We start from the raw sequence: 20,026 nt of genomic DNA on the forward strand, positions 1-20,026 counted from the left end.
TATAATCTAGTAAATGATTGAAACTCCCTTTGGTACTGCAAACCCTTTTAGCCTGACTTTACTGAAGAAGATGAACTACTCCGGGAAAGCCAATAATTTGATTTGAGATCGTACATGCAATCCACCACCACTACAATAAACAATTACATTGCTTTAAGTTGTTTCAAGACAACGGGAAGGCATACAGTCATTATCCTTTCTGATAAGGAGGATAGTGGAACGGCAAAGTCGACTGTGATCAATCCGGATTGATCGTAAGAACACGTGAACCTCACGGTAAAGTAAACAAATCACAAGACATATTTTCCGTAAGCTTAATTACCATTGGCTGTTGTAGCACCTGAATTTTGCATCTCCGGACGTGAAGTGTAACCCATAATAATACAGGTGATCGGATGTCCCACCTGTAGGGTTATAGGTGGGTTGTGAGGGAAAGAAGAGTCAGCTGACACTAGTGGACAGCAGGAAGAGGGGAGACAAGTCTCCAGCTTGTGGCATCACCTGTTGCATCAGATAAATGACTTACAAGTATGGGGAAAGATAAGACTGGTCAGAGAACCAAAGCCAACAAGAAGGTAAGTTATATTAAGCATATTTCTGATGATATAGAGGCAGAGTTCCATTTTAGGGGCACCATAGGAATAACTTAAGGATTTAGAAGGAATTTATATCAATAGATTCGTAATACTTTTTAGGAGTAGTTTAGATCGGGGAAGCGTGTTGTAATTTTTATACCTCAAATTAAGATTGGGTATGACTAATGATTGTCATGGAAAATGTGGGACAAAAGGAAGTGAATGTATTAGAAATCAATAGAATTCGTGAAAATTTCACCTAACTTCATCTTGAGGAATGACTTTGCATTTGTTTTCATTACCAGGGTCAAAGGGACCAACAGCATTATTGTCGTATTGCTTCCACTTCATTGACTGCAAGTAGTGGAAGTTTATGCACTCATCTGATGCAATACCCAGCAACGGGTTTGGATGGTATTGCAGTAGAATTTATTAAAAAGGGGGGTTACTGTATTATTTACTGGTTGGTAATGTTATTTAATGTATGTATGATTCATGGTGAGGTGCCTGAGGATTGGCGGAATGCTTGCATAGTGCCATTGTACAAAGGCAAAGGGGATAAGAGTGAGTGCTCAAATTTCAAAGGTATAAGTTTGTTGAGTATTCCTGGTAGATTATATGGGAGGGTATTGATTGAGAGGGTGAAGGCATGTACAGAGCATCAGATTGGGGAAGAGCAGTGTGGTTTCAGAAGTGGTAGAGGATGTGTGGATCAGGTGTTTGCTTTGAAGAATGTATGTGAGAAATACTTAGAAAAGCAAATGGATTTGTATGTAGCATTTATGGATCTGGAGAAGGCATATGATAGAGTTGATAGAGATGCTCTGTGGAAGGTATTAAGAATATATGGTGTGGGAGGTAAGTTGTTAGAAGCAGTGAAAAGTTTTTATCGAGGATGTAAGGCATGTGTACGAGTAGGAAGAGAGGAAAGTGATTGGTTCTCAGTGAATGTCGATTTGCAGCAGGGGTGCGTGATGTCTCTATGGTTTTTTAATTTGTTTATGGATGGGGTTATTAGGGAGGTGAATGCAAGAGTTTTGGAGAGAGGGGCAAGTATATATGTGTGTATGTATATGTGGATGGAGTGATAAGAGAGATGAAAGCAGAACAAGGGAAAATGGGTGTAGAGATGGAGTGTAGCAGTGAGATATGGTGGCTAGTGGCCTGTTTGCAGATGATACTGTGTTGTTTGCGGAGAGTGAAGAGGAGTTGCAGAAGGTTGTGTTTTATGATGTGTGTAAGCAAAGGAGATTAAAGGTATTAAGTAAAAGTAAAGTAATGGTGTTTGAAAGGAAATGGAGTGAAAGTATGGGATTTGTAAAACCATATAGAATAAAAGAAGAAAGTGTACTAAATTGTGCTGTGGATATGGAGGAGGGGGAGACTGGAAGAAGTGAGGGAATTTAAGTATCTGGGAGCTGTCTTGGGTGAGGTGATATGGAAGGAGAGATAAGGGAGAGAGCAGTACAGGGTGGAAGAGTCACTGGGTCCCTTAATAGAATAATGAAGGGTGGAGGTGTAAGTATGGAAGTGAAGAGAGGATTAAGGAACAGGATATTCCTCCTAACCCTGACCAATGTAGCTGAAACATGGACGTGGAATGATGCACAGAGGTCAAGAATCCAGGCTGTGGAAATGAGCTATTTGAGAAAAGCATGTGGTGTGACTAGATGGAATGAAGAAAGAAATGAAAGGGTGTATGAGAGATGTGGTATGGCAAGGAATGGATTGTGGTAGAATGGGTGAAACATAACACTCTGAGGTGTTTTTTAGGCATGTGAAAAGAATGCAAGACTGGGAGTTTACAAAGAGACTGTATGATAGTACATTCTGGCAAATTTTATTTAGATAGGAATAATAGTTAGATATTTAGATACTGATAAGAAAGTAAGTGAATATATTTGTTTGGTTATGCAGCCATCCAGTAGTGGAAGAACAGCCGAATTGCTGGGTGGAGCAACTGGCTTTGTGGGATTTAGTGCCTTACATGATTTGGGCTATGTACCTGCAGCCTCTCAAGGAACGTACACAGATGACAGCACAATTTCAGCAGAATTTCGAGTTACATTACGAAAAATGACTAAGAAGGATTCAACAACAAAAATTAAGGTGAGTCATAGGAATTAGATTGATTTTGATATTTGCACAGTGCTTTGACTGTTGAGAGATAATGAATGAGGTGAAGTAGAGGAATGTAAGTTTAAAAGCATTTCAAGCATTTCAAGGATTGGGTCAGCATATAACAGTGCTGTATCCTTAGCCCTCTTATTTTTTAGACCCTTGATTTGAGGCCATAATTATCACACGATTCACAGGATGAATCTTAGATATTTGTTACAGGTTAATGTATATATCTATATATCTGTTTTATTTAATCTTTTGCCATGACTCTTGGATATATGCAAAGTAACATTGATTCAGGGATTTAGCCTGAACATTAAGCTGTACAATGAAAGGTTAGAATACTTACAATTTTAGTATATTTGATATGTTATTGCTGATGTGTATGTGTGATTTTTGTTGATTTTTTATGATGGTATATAGTACACATAAAGGCCCTTTGTTCTTATTAACCATTGGCCCTTCACAGCCTTAATGCATGCCTGGGATGTATATTTTATTTGTAGGTGTTACTGGGTTCTTCATGCCTGAATTTACATCATGAGTGAAAAATCACCTTTGAGGAAACTGTATCATTGGGAGTACAATCTTGTTAAAGAATTTTCACTCCAAAGTTCACATTATATTGCATACGGAAAGAGCAGATCCTTGGGCTGGAAAGAGATCCAGGGTAATACCAGGACTCTCTTAGAAGTTTGCCCTGGGTTTCTGCTATACCTGCTTCCACATGGAGTGCAGCCTTGAGCTGTCCCCAGCCTCAGTGCTAGACCATAGGTCATACCCATACATCTTACACATTCACACACATTTTTTCCACTAATTGGAAATGATGGCCCAGTCATCTCTCCCAACTAATAATGCAATTTGGTGAATTAACCCTAATCTTAGACCACTAATACTGTTCACAGTACCAAATGCCTGTCACTGAAAATTGTAACTCCCTCAGATGCTTCAACTATGACTCAGAATATTGGAAATGCAGGCAACCACTCATATAGTAATTCCCAAAACCCTATCACAAGGCCCCTCACCTTCAGCTTAAACACCCAACAAACAGCAACAGAAAATGCACACTCTCATTCTTCACAAACCAACCATTCAACTCCAAAGAACCCATGACAGACTAACGCATTGCAACTCAAAGCCAATGGCATCAGAAACAAACATAGAAATACTCAACTAACTTAGTATGCAACATCCATGTAGCCCTCATCTAAGAAACCAGATTCACATTCAAATCTACCTTCCCACTTTTTTACAACTACACAACAATAAGAATAGATAGACAAGGAAAAGAGGAGGAATTGTGACACTTTTCCCCCAAACCATACCTCTCTCCAACACCACTGATACCACAAAACAGCTCACGGACAATTACAACACCATAGAAATATAATCCATGAAAATGAAACTTCTAATTGCCAACTAAAACAGTCATCACCGATATACCTCCTCCCAAAACATCCCCACCCCTATATATATACTTCTCAGTTGCTAAATCTGAGCAGCATACCCAACATCTATCTCTGTGGAGATTTCATTGTCCACCATTCCACTTTGGTTATCACCTGCATTCATGATTCTCAAGGGGAACTATCATAACCAACTGTAACCTCTCAATATCCTCAACCTACACAACCAACCAACCAGACTCCTAGTGCACTACCCCCTGTATCCAACTTCCCCAGACATGAAATTCTGCTTTCCAGCACTGCACACGAGGGTAAGCTGGAGCACTTTATGCAAGGTGTCCTCGAATCACTTTCCTATGCTGATAATACTCCATCTGGCCCACCTAACCCAGACAACCATTAAGAAGACTTTCACAAACTACAGGATAGTAGACCAGCCAGCTTCACACTTTACAGTACATCGCTAACGCGGGAGACATCTCTCTTACCCTATTATTACTTACTCGATCAAACCACCTCACACCACATATTGTCCTCAAACATCTCATTTCCAGCACATCCACCCTCCTGCACATAACTCTATCCATAGCCCATGCCTCGCAACCATACAACATTGTTGCAGCCACTATTCCTTCAAACATAGCCATTTTTGCTTTCGGAGATAATGCTCTTGACTTCCACACATTCTTCAAGGCTCCCAGAATTTTCGCCCCCTCCCCCACCCTATGATTCACTTCCGCTTCCATGGTTCCATCTGCTGCAAAATCCACTCCCAGATATGTAAAACACTTCACCTCCTCCAGTTTTTCTCCACTTTTATACTTAACTGCTGTTTCCCATGTCAGTGAGGTAGTGCCAGGAAACAGATGAAGAATGGCCCATCCACTCATATACACACATATATATACAAAATCACCCAAAATAGCTGTCATGTGTAATGCACCAAAACCACAGCTCCCTGTCCACAACCAGGCCCCACAGACCTTTCCATGGTTTGCCCTAGACATTTCACATGCCCTGGCTCAGTTAATGGGATGGCTTTGATTAGGGCCTCGGTTGCCCATACTGTCTCAGCTTACATAAAAAAAAGAAAAAAACAGACATATGAGCCCAGCTCACACCCTCCTGTCACTTTGAGTGGATAGTCACTTCAAAACAAAACACCAACCATTTTAGGTATCACATATGACACACACATTTCACTCTGTAATCATTCACATCAACCCAATAGCTACACAGACTAAATGACCTTAGAACAGTAACTAATTTTTCTGGATGATGTATGAATGCTATTATCTTGCTTCTTGCAACATATATGTTGGTGAATTGATTTTTCTACCCAACTATCTAGTAATCTGCTGGGTTCATCTGTCACTGTAATTCTTTTATTTATTTACTTTTTCTCCTTTCTTCCACACACTTGAGCAGTGAATTGAAGTTAATTGCTTCTTTAGGTAAAAGTTTAATGCAAATTTCATATATTTCAGGCACTGCAAGAATTTGAAGTGTTATGTCAGAATGGAGATCAAGAGTCTGTCCTGACTGCGCTTCCGTTTTGGCCAAGGTTGTATGCCAAGTTGACAGTTGATGTCGAAAGGAGGGTAGGTTTTTTCTCTTTTACTTTATTATCTTTTTTCTCTAATACTTGTTTGCTGTTTCCCACATGAGTGAGATAGCACTAGGAACAAATGGAGAAAATACCTCATTTGTGCTCATGCATTCTCTAGGTGTCATGTGCAATGCACCTGAACTGCAGCTCTATATCCATAACTAGGCCCCACAGACCTTTCCATGGTTTCTCCCAGCTGCTTTATATGCCCTGGTTCACTTCATTGATGGCACATCACCCCCTGTATAATATATCATTCTATTTCGCTGTGTCCCATGCATGCCTTTTACCCTACTGCATGTTCACTCAAGAACTTATTTATTCCATCCCTCTATATCCTATGTTTACAGAAGCATTGCTGACATGTGCAGTGAAATATGTGGCAGATGGGAGTTGGGTGCATAGAAAAGGCTATTGTACAGTATTGTTGAATGCATTTGATGAGTGTTTCAGATGTAGGGTGTTTGGGTCGGGGAGATATGCAAAGTGAGTCATGTCAAATGGATTGGTGAAAATGAAATTTCCAGAGTTAACAATGCAAGTATTGATATATTACATATTTTTGATAAAGACATGGAAGTAACTGAATTGATAAGGTGTTATGAATTCATAGCAACTTGAAAACTGAGGACATGATAAGCAAAATGACTTATACAAACAATCCCAAGGAGTTTATAAATGGCAAATAGATCAGAAAATATACATTCCACATTCATCTTCCACAAACAAGTCATCAAAAAACAAATACAAATTCTGTGATGTGCAAATATGGCATAATGAAATCTGTCTCTGGCATAAGTGGGAAATGTGGAATATGTTATGTAGCACACAAAAATATAACACAAGACACAGTAAGCACAGACTGTGGAATAGGAAAACATAACTATCAACCTGAGTAGATATAAAATAAAGGCTTTGGTTATCTGTGGCACTGTAACATACATACACAAAACAAACATATGCAAAGTGTACAGAAAAGCCAGGGAGGGAGAAAAAGTTGATGGGGATGAAAAGGATGGACTCAATACAGGACAAAGAAGTGACACTGAAAACATAGCAAATGGGTTACAATTATTACAAATATCACATCTGCAAGTGGGGTGAAGAATGAAGGTACATGCATCCTCAAAACCCAACCCAAGAACTTCCACTATGCCAGTCTTTATGTTCTGTTTCTGCTGGACAGTCTCAGAAATTGTTCTGCCCCCCCACCTCTTCTTGCTCTCTGTTATCAGTAGTCTCTGGACTCTCTGTTATGGACATTTCGTTTGTAAAATGATCTGAATGTTGTTTAAAGAATAACTTTCTAAGCCATTTTGCTTCTCATCCATAGCACCTTCATTCTCCTGATTATCTTCCATATTATTACCCTCAGCTTATTTGTTTTAGTTATCCTGTCCTTTGAATAAAATTCTATAGTTCTTAGATATCCTCGTTCATATAATGACACTTCTCACGAACTTTGATGTGATTCCCCAGTTTCTTGATGTCGTCACAAGTAGACACCTGCTTCTATAACAAGAGCTAAATAAAAGCGAAAAGTGATACATACATATATATAATGAAAATCCTCACAACCCAATTAATCACTATAAAACTGTCCATTCCAGCCACTTGCCATAAGTTATCTTAAACAAAGCTTTCACCACCTTTGTTATATTTTTGTCTGCTGCATAACATATTCCACATTTCCCACTTATGCTAGAGAGACAGATTTCATTATGCCATATTTACACATCACAGAATTTGTATTTGTTTTTTGATGACTTGTTTGTGGAATGTGGATGTGGAATATATATTTTCTGATCTATTTGCCATTTATAAACTCCTTGGGATTGTTTGTATAAGTCATTTTGCTTATTGTGTCCTCAGTTTTCAAGTTGCTATGAATTCATAACACCTTATCAATTCAGTTACTTCCATATCTTTATCAGAAATATGTAATATATCAATACTTGCATTGTTAACTCTGGAAATTTCATTTCTGAGAGCTCTTTCCAATTATGTCATTTTTCGATCAGTTTCTCTTGCAAATCTGATTTTGACTGAATAATCTTTTTTATTGTTGACTACCATTTTGCTTTCTATGTTATTTAATTTTCTTTTCTGTAGGCATCTAATTCTTACACTCTGAACAAGCTGATCACTAACATTTTATTTTTCAGATATTGAGGCGTTCATTTTTTTTTAATATTATCATTACCTTTCTTAGTAATATTTCTTGAGTATCAAAAATTTAAATATTTATGTATCATAAGCCTTTGTTCAGGCTGCCACACGAGCCTTTTGTGTTCTCTTTAGGGAGTCCTCAAACATGAATTTATTTGTTGTTTCTTCATAGGCTTGTTTGTTTTAGAGTTTATCTCATTCCTTAAGAGTGAGGGAGTACAGACCCACCTATGAGTACCTGCAATGAGATACTTTCATTATGGTAAGGCGACCATGAAGCACTCACCATGCAGAGCATTTCTTACTCAACGAATAAGACTAGTCTTTTTAGAGAGAGAGAGAGAGAGAGTTTTAAAGGCTGTGCTCATTAGTGATGCTGCTGGAATGTATTATGTTGATTTCATTAGAATAGTGGTAGCAGTAGTAGTAATTGTATTAGGTAGGCAGCCTTTGACCAGGGGGGTATAATACTGGTACCACTTGCTTGGGTATTGGTAGCGTTGATGATGACTGAATAGTGAGCCAGCACTTTAGTGGTTAAGTTGCACTCCTTTGACCTAGATAGCTGCCTTTTCTTTCTACCTCACCCATATGTGGACTGTTAACACTCTGTCCATAGATGTACAACCTCTCCTTGTCACACATAACACTTGACAACACATAACTCAAACATTTCATTCTTTGTAACTGTAGATTTTCCTGTGGTAAGCACTATTTGCCATCCCTGCCTTTTGGCAAAATGATAAGTGCAATACATATAAGTAGTATGTAGTAATGTTAGATAGGAGCATTAGGTAGAAACATCAGGTAGGAGTATCAGCTAGGAGTGTTAGGTAGAAGTAGCGGAGTGGAACATTAGGCAGGAACTTTAGGTAGACACAGTACGTAGAAGTAGTTTGTAGTGACATTAAGTAGGAATTCTGAAAACGATGTTAGAGTTGCTTTCTTCCAGTGGCCTATGAAGGCTGAGGCAACAAAGGCTAAGAAGTGGCACTGTACTTTACCAGGTATGGAGACTTTTTTTTTCCTTGGCCACTCCCTTGAAGGAGTTCCCGAAAGGGAATGGGTATTAGAGACATAGATAGATTGGCTAGAAATAGTTGGTGGATGGAATAGAATAATTAGAGACATATCCAGGGGTATTGGGTGTATAGGGCTAAAAATGAGTAAGGCTTGTATTTGATATTGCTATCCCTTAAGTAACATATGTGATGTTCAGCATTTTGCATGTCAAGTGTATGGGTTTAGCCTCAACAGTGCATTATTTTGATATCGTACTGGTAACTTTTAACACAATATTGTACACCCAGTATTCAAGGAGTTAGATATGCTCACTTGCTCACTACCTTTAGATAGCTAAGATTATATTGATAGTAAGATGAAGAACAAGTATGAAGAAGGTGTTGTAGATGCCTAGTTAGAATCTAGGTAGTTGAATAGAAGAGTATTCATTTTAAGTGTAGAATCGATTCTTTTTATGCTTATCGCATACCGTAAGAATTCTTATCAAAAGGATTTGTATGGTGACCATGTATTTTGTAATGATTATGTAAGAAATGATAGCTGAGGGGTAAAATAAAGAGAGTGAAAGTGTTAATATTTTTCTGATGACTGTCATAATGTTATACAGGGGGTCCTTGCAGAATGACTGAATTACATTCCTGGTGAAATGTCATTATAGTGCAACAATGTTATATGAGTAATTGAAATTCTTGTAAGGGGGTTACGTTCTGGACCAAAAATTCCCGTAATAGCTTTCCATCAATACACTGCACTCTATCATGATGTAAATTGGACTCTCATTCAGCAGCTGTTGCCATTTTATTGGTAAATCAGATGATATTTGATAATTCATACTGAAAATGCTGGTGATGAGGGATTGAGGTAGGTGATGGTGGAGTGGGATAGGAGTGGAGTCAACGTATTAGCAAGCCTTCTAAAGTAAGTTTATCCATTTCAGTATATTATATTTATCTTTTTTGATGTATTCAGCCATTGTATTACTTGCTTTAAGGTTTTCAAGTTTGGTAGATATCTCTTCTATGGCAAATTAAGAATATGAAAACATGGTGTTCTGTATGAGATGATGGTCACTGGCTAGAATATGATCAAGAATCTAATGTTATTTACCTTTGATGCTTTTGTAAAATGCATTTTAACTGAACATGTATACAGTGTACTTGAATAATGCATTATTAATTGTAAAATGTTAAAAAGAATAAAAATTTTCTTTAAATCTGTGGGTATTGCAAAAACTTTTTCTGCAATCTCTATCCTAGTTCTAGGATGTTGCTATTGCAAAATGTTTTAGATAAACCACTGTTCAGTGGGAATGGATAAGATCATTTAACAATGCATAAGATCGACTAATTAAAAGATGATAGTAACTTCTGTGTTATGGTGCATTATACATGACAGCTAGAGACTGAGTGTGAACAGATGTGGCCTTTGTTTTCTTTTACTAGTGCTACTTTGCGCACATGCGGGGGGAGGGGGTTGTCATTTTCTGTGTGGTGGGGTGGTGACAGGAATGAATAAGGGTAGACAGTATGAATTATGTACATGTGCATATATGTATATGTCTCTATTTTATTTTTTTCATTTTGCTTTGTCACTGTCTCCCGCGTTAGCGAGGTAGCGCAAGGAAACAGACGAAAGAATGGCCCAACCCACCCGCATGCACATGTATATACATACACGTCCACACACGCACATATACCTACCTATACATCTCAATTTATACATATATATACACCTCGCAAATGCGGGAGACAGCGACAAAGCAAAAAAAGAAAAAAAAAATATATACACACACAGACATATACATATATACACATGTACATAATTCATACTGTCTGCCTTTATCTATTCCCATCGCCACCCCGCCACACATGGAATAACAACCCCCTCCCCCCTCATGTGTGCGAGGTAGCGCTAGGAAAAGACAACAAAGGCCACATTCGTTCACACACAGTCTCTAGCTGTCATGTAATAATGCACTGAAACCACAGCTCTCCTCCCACATCCAGGCCCCACAGAACTCTCAGTGGTTTTCCCCAGATGCTTCACATGCCCTGGTTCAATCCGTTGACAGCACGTCGACCCCGGTATACCACATCGTTCCAATTCACTCTATTCCTTGCACGCCTTTCACCCTCCTGCATGTTCAGGCCCCGATCACTCAAAATCTTTTTCACTCCATCTTTCCACCTCCAATTTGGTCTCCCACTTCTCCTCGTTCCCTCCACCTCCGACACATATATCCTCTTGGTCAACCTTTCCTCACTCATTCTCTCCATGTGCCCAACCCATTTCAAAACACCCTCTTCTGCTCTCTCAACCACGCTCTTTTTATTTCCACACACCTCTCTTACCCTTACGTTACTTACTCGATCAAACCACCTCACACCACACATTGTCCTCAAACATCTCATTTCCAGCACATCCATCCTCCTGCGCACAACTCTATCCATAGCCCATGCCTCGCAACCATACAACATTGTTGGAACCACTATTCCTTCAAACATACCCATTTTTGCTTTCCGAGATAATGTTCTCGACTTCCACACATTCTTCAAGGCTCCCAGGATTTTCGCCCCCTCCCCCACCCTATGATCCATTTCCGCTTCCATGGTTCCATCCGCTGCCAGATCCACTCCCAGATATCGAAAACACTTTACTTCCTCCAGTTTTCCTCCATTCAAACTTACCTCCCAACTGACTTGACCCTCAACCCTACTGTACCTAATTACCTTGCTCTTATTCACATTTACTCTTAACTTTCTTCTTTCACACACTTTACCAAACTCAGTCACTAAGTATTTATATTTATGTATCATACTTTGTCGCTGTCTCCCGCATTAGTGAGGTAGCACAAGGAAACAGACGAAAGAATGGCCCAACCCACCCACTTACACATGTATTTACATACACGTCCACACGCATATATACATACCTATACATCACAATGTATACATATATACACACACACAGACATATACATATATACACATGTACATAATTCATACTGTCTGCCTTTATCTATTCCCATCGCCACCCCGCCACACATGGAATAACAACCCCCTCCCCCCTCATGTGTGCGAGGTAGCGCTAGGAAAAGACAACAAAGGCCACATTCGTTCACACACAGTCTCTAGCTGTCATGTAATAATGCACTGAAACCACAGCTCCCCTCCCACATCCAGGCCCCACAGAACTCTCAGTGGTTTACCCCAGATGCTTCACATGCCCTGGTTCAATCCGTTGACAGCACGTCGACCCCGGTATACCACATCGTTCCAATTCACTCTATTCCTTGCACGCCTTTCACCCTCCTGCATGTTCAGGCCCCGATCACTCAAAATCTTTTTCACTCCATCTTTCCACCTCCAATTTGGTCTCCCACTTCTCGTTCCCTCCACCTCTGACACATATATGTATATGTCTGTGTGTGAATATATATATGTATACGTTGAGATGTATAGGTATTTATATGTGTGTGTGTGGACATGTATGTATATACATGTGTTATGTGGGTGGGTTGGGCCATTCTTTCGTCTGTTTCATTGTGCTACCTCGCTAATGCGGGAGACAGCGACAAAGTATAAGTATAATAGATAAGTAAATCTTTAATTTGGAGTAGTTGAGGCAAAGCATTAACCGGACTAACAGTTTATCTGGAGCCTAGATAGTGAACATTTCTAAGGCCTCTGAAGGTTTAGCAGACAGAGAAGTCCAGAAATACAAGCTGCTATTATTGATAGAATACATGCATCTAATTCAAAGCTCTCTTGTACTAACATGAACATTCATTTTGAAGAGAAATATTGAAAAGTTATTAAATTATCTCTTTCCCATATTATACTGAGCATATTCTAATTAAGCATTTGTTTAAACAGTAAGGAATACAGTACTTTGTTTTCAAAATTTATTACATTTGTAACCAAACATTTTGTTTATTGACCTATATGTTTGGTTAAAAAATGGAAATAAATAGATGTTAAGAGCACTTCAATGAAAAATGCGTAAATGAAGATATTCATATGTACAGTTATAAGTTATAAAGTAATACAGTTTGTAATACAACAGATCATATGTACAATTCTAAGATATAAAGTAATACAGTTTGTAATACAACAGATCGTTAGTCAAACTATTAAACTCTTAATCCAGATAGATACACTAATACTGTATCTGGGTGGAGTATATAGATAAGCTGATGGTAGTTGTGGGACTGACATCTTTTGTATTAAGTGGTCCTTAGGCAGTGAGGAGTACAGCATGGTATCTACATATTGCGAGTGTAGGATAATTTCCTCCTCTGTTGTACTGTACAGTAATAATTTTTTTTTGAGACACTGATTCATTGCCATTATTTGATATTTGAGTGAATGTGTGCCTTGATTGGTGTCGCTTACGGTATAGAATTATATTGTATTCTCCCGGTTCTTCTTTTTATCATAGATGGTAGATATACCAACACCACATTCAGCATATATTTTTTCCTCCCTCTGAAGCCCCTTTATCATGCATTTGTATAATTGTTACTTTCTTGAGGAAGGTAAGTATAACATGCTTATGTTTAGCAGGACTGAACTTGTCATAAAGGGGCTGTCTGTTCTTTAAATCCATAGTGAGGGCTGAAAATATTGTAACTTGTTCAGATAGCAAAATCAGTTTTCGGCTTTACAAAGGCACAGACCTCGTGAGTATACCTGGCCTGATAGAGGTTCTGTGCTGGCTCAGATGATACTGTCAATTATTCCATAGAATGCTTTGTATTTGCTCTGTTTTTTAGTCTTATTTATTGTTTTATATTTTTATTGCATTTTGTGGTAAATTATGTGAACTGTAGGCTTAAGGTGGATGTGGATGTTTATAAAAAAATGAGTCACTATGTTACCTGTGTGCCAGTGCTGTTGTAACAGCTGATCGCAGCTGAACTCATCATGACGAGGCAGCCTCTTCTTTGATTACACGATATAATTCTGTTTCTTTTTATTTTTTAGTCTCAGTACTTGTTTTTCATATTCTGTTACATTTCACAGTATGTTACATGAATCGTGGGTGTAAGGCAAACAGGAATAAACAGGAACATGCCAATGTTCTCATGGACTGTCTGCATGTGTCCCCACCTACAAGGACTGCACTTGTAGCATACTTTTGGCTACTGCTCCCCACAGCTTCTGTGTAGAGACTAGCCACTTAAAAGACTGGCTGTTATGATGCCTTCTTCCTTCAAAGAGCTAAGCTGTAGAATTTCTTCCTTCTTTTGTTTTACCACCTTCACATACCATTCTTCCCTTTTGAGTCAGGTCTATAAACACTTGTAGAGCCCTGTTTAATTTCTGCCTTTTTTTTTTTTTATTTTTCTTTCCCCTGAGATAGCCCAGATTTTTTTTTTTTTTTACTTTTTCATTCCCCTGATATGGCCCTGATCTGGGCACATTCTTTGCCCATGGCATGTTGGTCATTTTTTAAAAAAATCTACCTACATGTTTTTACATTCAAAAACAAGTTATTAACTGCATGCCCACTATGTTACCAATGACCATCTGCAGTTGAACTCATTGTGAGGAAGTGATTTCTTCTTTGATTACAAAATAACATTCTCTGTTTTTTGTAGTTTCTTAGTCTTGATGATTGTTATACATATAATTTTATTTCATGTACCTGTAAATTACATGAAACATAAAGTTAGTTTAGTGAATTAATTGTTACAATGACTGAACGCATCTGATCTCGTTATCTTCTTCAGATTATTTTTTTTTTTTTTTTTTTTTTTTTTTTTGTCGCTGTCTCCCGCGTTTGCGAGGTAGCGCAAGGAAACAGACGAAAGAAATGGCCCAACCCACCCCCATACACATGTATATACATACGTCCACACACGCAAAATATACATACCTACACAGCTTTCCATGGTTTACCCCAGACGCTTCACATTAATAGCTTAATACTTAGTACTTTATACAGTTGCGAGGCATGGGCTATAGATAGAGTTGCGCAGAGGAGGATGGATGTGCTGGAAATGAGATGTTTGAGGACAATATATGGTGTGAGGTGGTTTGATCGAGTAAGTAATGAAAGGGTAAGAGAGATGTGTGGTAATAAAAAGAGTGGTTGAGAGAGCAGAAGGGGGTCTTTTTAAATGGTTTGGTCACATGGAGAGAATGAGCGAGGAAAGAGTGACAAAGAGGATATATGTGTCAGAGGTGGAGGGAACGAGAAGTGGGAGACCAAATTGGAGGTGGAAAGATGGAGTGAAAAAGATTTTGAGTGATTGGGGCCTGAACATGCAGGAGGGTGAAAGGCATGCAAGGAATAGAGTGAATTGGAATGAAGTGGTATACTGGGGTCGATGTGCTGTCAGTGGATTGAACCAGAGCATGTGAAGCGTCTGGGGTAAACCATGAAAAGTTTTGTGGGGCCTGGATGTGGAAAGGGAGCTGTGGTTTTGGTGCACATGACAGCTAGAGACTGAGTGTGAACAAATGTGGGCCTTTGTTGTCTTTTCCTAGTGCTACCTCACGCACATGGAGGAAGAGGGTAGTCATTTCATGTGTGGCGGGGTGGTGACAAGAATGAATAAGGGCAGACAGTATGAATTATGTACATGTGTATATATGTATATGTCTGTGTGTGTGTATATATGTATACATTGTGATGTATAGGTATGTATATATGCGTGTGGACGTGTATGTAAATACATGTGTAAGTGGGTGGGTTGGGCCATTCTTTCGTCTGTTTCCTTGTGCTACCTCACTAATGCGGGAGACAGCGACAAAGTATGATACATAAATATAAATACTTAGTGACTGAGTTTGGTAAAGTATGTGAAAGAAGAAAGTTAAGAGTAAATGTGAATAAGAGCAAGGTAATTAGGTACAGTAGGGTTGAGGGTCAAGTCAGTTGGGAGGTAAGTTTGAATGGAGGAAAACTGGAGGAAGTAAAGTGTTTTCGATATCTGGGAGTGGATCTGGCAGCGGATGGAACCATGGAAGCGGAAATGGATCATAGGGTGGGGGAGGGGGCGAAAATCCTGGGAGCCTTGAAGAATGTGTGGAAGTCGAGAACATTATCTCGGAAAGCAAAAATGGGTATGTTTGAAGGAATAGTGGTTCCAACAATGTTGTATGGTTGCGAGGCATGGGCTATGGATAGAGTTGTGCGCAGGAGGATGGATGTGCTGGAAATGAGATGTTTGAGGACAATGTGTGGTGTGAGGTGGTTTGATCGAGTAAGTAACGTAAGGGTAAGAGAGGTGTGTGGAAATAAAAAGAGCGTGGTTGAGAGAGCAGAAGAGGGTGTTTTGAAATGGGTTGGGCACATGGAGAGAATGAGTGAGGAAAGATTGACCAAGAGGATATATGTGTCGGAGGTGGAGGGAACGAGGAGAAGTGGGAGACCAAATTGGAGGTGGAAAGATGGAGTGAAAAAGATTTTGTGTGATCGGGGCCTGAACATGCAGGAGGATGAAAGGAGGGCAAGGAATAGAGTGAATTGGATCGATGTGGTATACTGGGGTTGGCGTGCTGTCATTGGATTGAATCGGCATGTGAAGCGTCTGGGGTAAACCATGGAAAGCTGTGTAGGTATGTATATTTGCGTGTGTGGACGTATGTATATACATGTGTATGGGGGTGGGTTGGGCCATTTCTTTCGTCTGTTTCCTTGCGCTACCTCGCAAACGCGGGAGACAGCGACAAAGCAAAAAAAAACAAAAAAAACTTAGTACTTTAGTGTTAATGATTAGTTTATATATAGTTCTGGTACATTTTGCAGTAAATTACATCAGCCATAAGTTTAAGGTGAACATGAATGTAGGTACATGTACACTCACAAGAACGAGTCACTGCATTACAATGGCCAACCATGACTGAACTTGTTATGAGGAAGCAATCTTTTCTTTGACTTTGAAGAAAAATTTTCTATTTTTGTTCATTTGCTTTATCTTATTAATTGTTTTATGTATTACTCTATTGCATTTTGCATGAAATTGTAAGAACCATAAGTTTGACATGAACATGAATATACATACATTTACAAACAAAAACAAGTAACTGCATTGGGTGCATGTCCATGCTGTCACAATAGCAGGCCATGGCTGAAATTATGAAAATGCAGTCTCTTTTTCAATTATACAATAATGCTCTGTACTTTTGCCATGTTTCTTTGTCCTGTTAATTTTTTTTAATTGATTTATTGCTTTTTGCAGTAACTTACATGGAAAATAGTATTGAATTGTATGTGTATGTAAGCATGTATACAAATACAAGGCACTAGGCACAGTGGCCGACTTTAGATTACCCAAACAACCAAAGCACCTGACAGCCAATTGGCAGTTTTCCAGATAATAGAAATTTTTCTGAATTAGGACAGGTTCGGTTTTTCTTAAACCATAGGACTTTCCAAACTCTTGATCACTGGATTAAAGACATTTCTCTGCTCTATCTGAATTAGATTATTTTGTTTAACATCCTTCAATTTTTTGACTAAGTGAGAACCAGCTTTCCCAGTGCATCTTTTTTTTTTTTTTTTTTTTTTTTTTTTTTTTTTTAGGTTCGAGAGGCAGTGCAAGTTGCACATGGTGCTTTGGTGGCCCAAGTGGGGAAACAGTTGGCTCCACATCTCCGATCCATCATGCCAGCCTGGATCTTATCTATGGTGGATCCGCATTCTCCTGTTGCTGCAGCTGCAAGAAAAGTTTTCCAGGTTGGTTGTTTGGAAAGAAGAGCTTTTGTCCTCTGAAACAAGTTTCTGTTGCACGCTTACACATGTCTGCTATTTTTATGTATGAAATCCAGTAACTTATTTGTTTTGGCCCAGGATGGCAAGACAGAAATTCAGTGGATTCTTCATTGCTCAGTTGGATTAACTTAGACTGAATTTATGATGAATTCACATAGATTTTAATGCCAAATGAAATACTAATGATGATATCCATTTGAAATCTTGGGTGTCTACAAGATATATTTCAGAAAAACGTAAAGGACAGAAATCTAGAGATATCATGTAAAACTGGGCAACAGGTTTGGTAACTTTTATTGGTATTGAAAGGTTAGATTTAATTATTAATATGAATTGATTCACAGCTCTCAGATACAAATGTATACTAAGTGAATAAAGGAAAAATTTACTGTTTTTCTCTCCTTTGCTGTCTCACTAACAGTGAGATATTCTTTAGGGTAATATCATGGTCTGGATCATTCCAGCACTCTTGATATTGTTTGAGAAGCTTTCATTTGCTCCCCCCCCTTATTGGTCAGTCCTCAAATTGTTGAAGCCTTTTATTCGACTAATCATTTCACTCTCAGCTAATGAGCAACTACCACCAGGTCAGCATCATCTTCTGCTACAGTTTTTTGTAACCCTTTGTGACTCATAACTCAGCTTGCTGTTGTGCATCAGTTCTTTTTCTTTCTTTTAGTATTATTCTATTTTGTTGGTGCCTCGGTGTTCAGAAGTTTAGTCTCATGAGAATGGGTATAACAGCCACATGATAGTGTTGTGCTTCCACCACTATATCATTAGTAACTAGTTACATACTTTTAGGTTTCAGTGAACTGGTAAGTATCAGTTAACAGTATTACATGTAACATATACATGTAATGCGATTGAGGGTGATGGTGCTGAATGCAAATAGGATGATTGGTGAGAGAGAAAGAGGGAGCTTTTGGAGAAGTTTAAAAGTTATAATATGGATAAGTTGGGAATTGGGGAAACACTTATCCTTGGGCAGGGTACATGAAGTGAAAATGGTAATGATGAATGCAAGTTATGGTATGGTGTGGAGGGATGAGTGGTATGGATGGGAATGAATAAAAATTATCAGGGAAGAGAGAAAGACGAATGTACAATTCTGCTATCACTGAGAGTGTTGGGGAGTGTTACTGAGCATGGATGAAAAGGATCAGGATTAGTGTGGGTGAAAGGAAAGATTGGAATTGTGAATTATGCAAGTTTATGTGTATATGCATCAGTGACTATGAAAACTGTATGACGTAAGGATGAAATGAAGTGTTTCTAGAGAAGTTTGAATGATTATATAAATGGTTTTGAGAATGAGAGGAACATGATTGCAATGGGTGATAAAATGTGAGTGGTATGTGGTGAAATTGGCAAGATAGCTGGTAAATGTGGAATGCCTGGAGTAAATGAGAATGGAAGTCATCTTGTGGATGTTTGTGCTGAGAGGGGCTTATTCTTTACAAACACCGATTTCCAACACATGATGATCCACAGGTATACATGAATGAGGAACAGGAATGATATAATAGAAGAGCAAAAGGCTTTGATTTACTATGTGGAAGTGGATGAACGATTAAGAAAGGCTGTGCTAGATGCTAGATTTGTGAGAAGATTCTTTGGAGACTAATCATTTCACAGAGCTTTTGGAGATAAGGATCAGGGAGAAGTGGAGGTATAGTGTAAGGAAGAATGGAGAAGAAAAAGTGTTTGCAAACAAGATTAATCAGAAAAAATGCAGTGAGGAGTATGAAAAGAAGGTTATTGAAAGTTTAGGTGGAAGAACAGTGAGTGTAGGGCTGCAGTCTGTGTGAATGAGGTTTTAAAATGTTTAGAGAAATTCTATTAAAGGTTGTAGAATTAGTAGTTGGACAAAAGGTCATGAGATATAGGGGAAAAAAAAGGCAATGCATGGTGGACCAAAGAGATTAGAAATGCTGTGGAAGAGAAGAAAAAAGCATATGATAGATTCCTTGAAATTAATGTACCAGTGTCAATTCAGCAAAGGATGAGGGAAGAATATAAAATGTGTAAGTGGAATGTTGAGAAGCTGATAGGCAAAAAGGAAATGGATGAAGATTTTGGAAGAAAGTTCAATGAAATTTTTTTAGGAAAATAAGAACTTATACTGGAAGGAGGTGAAAAAGAAATGAGGTGGATGTTAGAGTGAAAATGTTAATTTATTTATTTATTTATTTATTTATTTTTTTGCTTTGTCGCTGTCTCCCGCGATAGCGAGGTAGCACAAGGAAACAGACGAAAGAATGGCCCAACCCACCCACATACACATGTATATACATACACGTCCACACGCAAATATACATACCTATACATCTCAACGTATACATATATATGCACACACGGACATATACATATATACACATGTACATAATTCA

General features: G+C 38.6%; 1 protein-coding gene across 1 annotated transcript in view; it reads left to right on the forward strand.

Annotated features, from left to right (window-relative positions):
• The first annotated feature begins 245 nt into the window (after positions 1-245).
• The window catches only part of Ltn1 (E3 ubiquitin-protein ligase listerin), a 154,557-nt gene continuing 134,776 nt past the window's right edge, over positions 246-20,026 (forward strand). Inside the window, exons 1-4 of the mRNA XM_071671796.1 lie at positions 246-575; positions 2,493-2,684; positions 5,596-5,709; positions 17,445-17,597. Of these exons, the coding sequence (XP_071527897.1) occupies positions 531-575; positions 2,493-2,684; positions 5,596-5,709; positions 17,445-17,597 (504 nt within the window). The 5' untranslated portion in view covers positions 246-530. The remainder of the gene's footprint in view (positions 576-2,492; positions 2,685-5,595; positions 5,710-17,444; positions 17,598-20,026) is intronic.

Source organism: Panulirus ornatus, chromosome 17 (genome assembly GCF_036320965.1).
Source record: "Panulirus ornatus isolate Po-2019 chromosome 17, ASM3632096v1, whole genome shotgun sequence".
Classification (NCBI taxonomy): domain Eukaryota; kingdom Metazoa; phylum Arthropoda; class Malacostraca; order Decapoda; family Palinuridae; genus Panulirus; species Panulirus ornatus.